At 29.4% G+C, this 5,010-nt stretch overlaps 1 protein-coding gene across 1 annotated transcript; it reads left to right on the forward strand.

The window, feature by feature from the left end:
* The first annotated feature begins 1,826 nt into the window (after nt 1-1,826).
* On the forward strand, nt 1,827-5,010 carry LOC114389021 (RHOMBOID-like protein 2). Its single transcript, XM_028349601.1, has 5 exons — nt 1,827-2,362; nt 3,328-3,491; nt 3,669-3,832; nt 4,202-4,452; nt 4,719-5,010. Exons 1-5 carry the CDS (start codon nt 2,067-2,069, stop codon nt 4,831-4,833), a joined length of 990 nt encoding a protein of 329 aa, XP_028205402.1. The 5' UTR covers nt 1,827-2,066; the 3' UTR covers nt 4,834-5,010.

Here is a 5,010-nt window from a genome sequence, read left to right on the forward strand (position 1 = left end):
TAATTATTATGAATACTTTGATATTATTGCATTTTTATTATTTTGTGTAATTTTTATTGTGCTAAAGTTAATATATTTTATATTCTAATAGGAGTGAATATTGGTTTGAGGTAATTTTTTTTCTAATTTAATACATTTTTATCATACTATTGCATTTTTGTTGTGTTAAATTTGATATATTGTAATGATTTTTCTTATTATACATTGTAATTACATAATAGTAAAATTACTTAATAAAATAAAATATTAAAAATTAATTACTAAACTGTAATGTGAACTTGAATGTTACAAATAGGAACGAAAGGAATATATTTTTATACTTCTACTATTTATCATCATTTATAATAAAAAAAATTGTAAATAAATAATATAATTATATCTATGTATTTTTTCAAACTCAATAAATTCTATCACAAATCTTCCATATCACTTTCCAAATTTTTTTCTCTATTGTTAATTTTTTTCTTTATTTCATTATTTAATTTTCGGTACTTCTTTTTCTTTTTTATATTTAAAAACTTCATTTTTACATACTTTTAATAAAATATCATAAATTACTAAATTAGTTTAGGACACATGAAACCAATTTAAACATGATTAATGTGTTAAAGAAAAATATTGGATCATGAAATGCTTTATAATCCTTCTTCAAATCATATTTTAATTATTTTTTTATAAGTTTGTTGGATATATTGTAAAATATTTATTGACTATTGATAATATTATGTTTATTTTTAATTTAGAGACATGATTTTTCTTATATGTTTAATTAAATGTATTATCCCAAACTAGTAAGATAACAACAATTCAAATTTAGAAGCAATAAGATAACATATATTAATGTGACAATTTAAATAAGATAAATAATCAAAATCAACAATCTTTTATCCTATTTATGCTTATCTTTTTTTCCTAATTGTACAATTTTTGTATTAATTATTTTCACATTTACACTATAATGGACATTTATTATAGTGTCATCATAACCTATCATGCATGACACATGTATGATCTTCTTTCTTTAATCTACAAAAGGAATATATGAAGGATAAAAAAAAAACACTACAAACTACCTTAAAAAAACTACAAACTATGTAAACCAACAAAAAAAATTAAAATAATCCCTAATAAATGTTAGTAGTCACTAATGTAAGAAATTTTGAGGATATAAAATCAAAAGCAATTTTAAAATTAACAAATATATAAAATAAATAAATTCTTATTTTTTTAAAATGAGCAGTTCAACAAAAAATAAAAAATAAAAAGTAAACAAAAATGGATAGTTTTAAAATTCAAAAATATATCTATAAAATGAGTTTTAAATTAAAAAATGGCAAGTTTTAAAAATGCATTTATTATTAGTTGGCAGATTTAAAAAACTAAAATGAAGTTAGAGATTAAAAAGAATTAATTATTTGCAAATTTGATTTATGAGAAGTTTTAAAATGGACAATTATGCTACCATAATGATACATGAACACATTAAAATATGATTAGTTTTAAAATTAAGATAATTTTTAAAATTAAGAAATAAAAAATGAAAAATGAATTTTAAAATAAAAAATAAATGATTTTAAATTTGATTTAATAAAGATGATGGGATATATTGATGCTAGAGAGAGATAGAGATGTTTGTATATTATAAAAAAAATATAAAAATAATAAGAAAAAAGATAAAAAATAATTATATAAGAAGAATATTGAGATAAATTAAAAATTAAAATTTTAAAGGATAAAATAATCCTTATAAAAATAAAGATAAAAAGGTGATTAAAAAAAAAAAATTCCTTCTGTTGTTATAGATTCCTCATTTTCTGAAGCCACCGGCAACCAATTAATCTTAAGTTTGGTAGTAATAATAATGCAGCAGTTACAATTAGAAGCCTGAAACGTCTCCTTCCACTGCTCGGTGACACCAACCTTCCCAATCACTTTCCTTTCCCATTTCCCATTTCCCATTTCCGATATAAGCTCCAAACCCTTCTCCACCTTCTTCTTCCCAACTCACCCTTTTGCGTTGAAACTTTGAGTCTTTCTTTGAAACTTTTCAGACCAAAGACGAAACCATGTCATCAACAACACGGAGAGATCTAGAAAGTGGAGGGGCGAACAAGAACTACAACAACATAAGCTACAGTGCTGCTCCCACTTCCTATGTTTACGATCCCGAAGTTCATTGGACGTCATGGCTCGTGCCGCTGTTTGTGGCGGTTAACGTTGTGGTGTTCGTTGTGGCCATGTATCTCAACGATTGTCCCAGGAAAAATCTCGGCTTTGAAGGGGAATGTGTCGCCAGGTTTCTGGGTCGGTTCTCCTTTCAGCCCCTTAGGGAGAATCCGTTATTTGGTCCCTCTTCGTCCACGTAAGAGCTCAATTACTGGCCTTTTCTTTTTCAGTGGTTTAATTTTTTGTTTGTGTTTTTGAATTAGTTGTTTTTGTTGGTTTTGGCTTTGTTTTGGTGCTGAAATCCGGTTAATTTGATGAATTGGGTGTCGGTTTTTTGTGATCTGCTTTTGTTTTTGATTCCGTGGCATCAATTTCGAACTATTCTCTTAATGGATTAAGTGAATTTTTGTCTTTCATGTGTCTCCGTGAACATTGAGTGTGCTAAGTGAAGTCAATTTTTCATTTTTGATTAATGAACATACATAGTTAGAATGTGTTTTTGGTCTCTCAATTTCCGGCTAAAATTGGTCTTAGTTCTTATAATAGGTAAAATCATTGTATTTTTTGACATGTGGTGAATTTTGTCTTTCTTTATGAAACTTAGGATTTTAGTGTGAGCTATGAGGGACGAAATTCACCCATTATCGGAGATAGGAGGATAAAAATTAAGACCAATTTGACAAAAAATAAAAAATGAGAACCTAGCACACAGTTTACCCTAAATTAAATGAATAGCTGGATTTGCTGTCTTCTATTACACAATCAACAGCGTTTTTATTTAGCCTTTTCAATTTTGGATGCTTGATTTGCTGTTGATAGTTTAAAATCACCCTTATCCTTTTACCCTTTAGCACAAAATAAAGGCGGTAATTGATTTTGTCTTTGGTGTATATGAGAAGAATAAGTTATTGACCCACTAAGAAAAATATTTTATTTTAAAGGGCAAAAGAAAGATAGTATTATTGATAAGAAAATGTGGCCGAAGCACAAGATGTGCATTCAAAACCACCACTAAGGAAAATAATAACACCTATTTTCTAGCCTTGATGACTGGGTTTTTCCTTTGTTAAGTTGAAGTTCTTTGGCCAAACTACTTGCTAGTATGTTGGTATAGAGATTTCGTACAGATTTATTGATTTAATTTTTGTTTCATTTTTGAAGCTTAACAAAGATGGGAGCACTTCGGTGGGATGATGTTGTGAATCATCATCAAGCATGGAGACTCGTCACTTGCATTTGGCTGCACGCTGGAGTTGTTCATTTGGCTGCCAACATGTTGAGCCTGGTCTTCATTGGCATTCGTCTTGAACAACAATTTGGGTTTGGTATGTTTCTTTTTTCTGCTTATTTCAGGTTATACACAAAATTAGGAAATAAAAAAATTCAAGTTTTAGTTTTATACCTTTGGACATGGTCACCCCATTTGGAAGTGTTCATGTTCTTTTGTGTTCTTCAAATTTTGCTTTTGAATGGTTATGACCTGACATTTTTCAAAACGGCAGTGAGGATAGGAATTATTTACTTGTTGTCTGGATTCGGCGGGAGTGTACTATCTTCCTTATTCATTAGAAACAACATTTCTGTTGGTGCTTCTGGTGCTCTTTTTGGACTTCTTGGAGCAATGCTTTCAGAACTTATCACAAATTGGAGTATTTATACTAATAAGGTGTTGGTTCCCATCCTATTTTTGTATTCTGTGTGTTTGTTAGTTCTTTTTAAAAGGAAAATTATTAATGTTATGAAAAGATTTTGACAAATTCCTGTATTCATAATCGTGAACTGTTATTTTTTTTTTCTTGTTCAATCACTAAAACTGAATTTACAAAACATCCTGGTTGGTTGATTTTAATATTCTTATAATTTGCATGAACTAATTTGTGCTGATTTGAAAAACACTTTTGGTCTTGTGGGTCTTTTCTTTTCTTTTTTATTCGGTCCATCAACTAGGTTAAATGACTTGCACATGGGTAATACTTATATGGTACATTTAACATCCATTTCTAAGTTTCTAACACTCTTCCTCTGCATTTTGCAGGCAGCTGCTTTGTTCACACTTCTGTTTATTATTGTCATCAATCTTGCCATTGGAATGTTACCACATGTTGATAACTTTGCTCATATTGGGGGATTCCTCACAGGATTTCTCCTTGGGTTTATTTTGCTGCTCCGCCCTCAGTTTGGGTGGTTAGAACAACGACGTCCCCCTGCTGGTGTTCGCCTCAAGTCAAAATACAAGGCTTACCAATATGTTCTATGGATTGTCTCGGCCATTTTACTAATTGTTGGGTGAGTTACTTCCTTAAATCCTTGAAACTCATTAAGCAATATTACTGTCATGATTCAGCTGTTTTTGGTATAGGAGATGTAATTATATTAACTTGCTATATGATAATCGTATAAACTAAACCTTAAATTTGATCTCTGGAGATGTTTTTAGTTCTCATGGCCTGTTAGGAAATGGAGAGCTGGTTATTTGTTGCTTAATCTACTCCATATCAAGTGATGCTAATTCTATCATTTGCTTTCCTTTCCTTTTATTTGTTGAATGACAGGTTATCTATTGCTCTAGTGATGTTATTCCGGGGTGAGAATGGATATGATCACTGCCATTGGTGTCACTATCTAACATGTGTTCCAACTTCTAAATGGAAATGCAATGACAATTAAACAAAAGGGCATGAGCTATCGTCCTCTTTATAGCTATAGCTACAGTTCTTACAAATTGGGTTGTTTTGTAACTTTTTTCTGTTAATTTCTGTCAAAAGTCAGTTATTGGTTTGACTGCGGATTTATGTGTATTATAATATATAAAGAAATTTATTTGTACATGAAATTCATTTGTCA

The sequence above is a fragment of the Glycine soja genome, chromosome 16 (genome assembly GCF_004193775.1).
Source record: "Glycine soja cultivar W05 chromosome 16, ASM419377v2, whole genome shotgun sequence".
NCBI classification, from domain to species: domain Eukaryota; kingdom Viridiplantae; phylum Streptophyta; class Magnoliopsida; order Fabales; family Fabaceae; genus Glycine; species Glycine soja.

Bases quoted from the DNA above. Each gene is read 5' to 3' on its own strand.
- LOC114389021 (XM_028349601.1), top strand. From the start codon at position 2,067: ATGTCATCAACAACACGGAGAGATCTAGAAAGTGGAGGGGCGAACAAG. The intron at 3,492-3,668 runs GTATGTTTCTTT...TCAAAACGGCAG, and splicing joins TGAACAACAATTTGGGTTTG to TGAGGATAGGAATTATTTAC. The intron at 3,833-4,201 runs GTGTTGGTTCCC...TGCATTTTGCAG, and splicing joins GGAGTATTTATACTAATAAG to GCAGCTGCTTTGTTCACACT.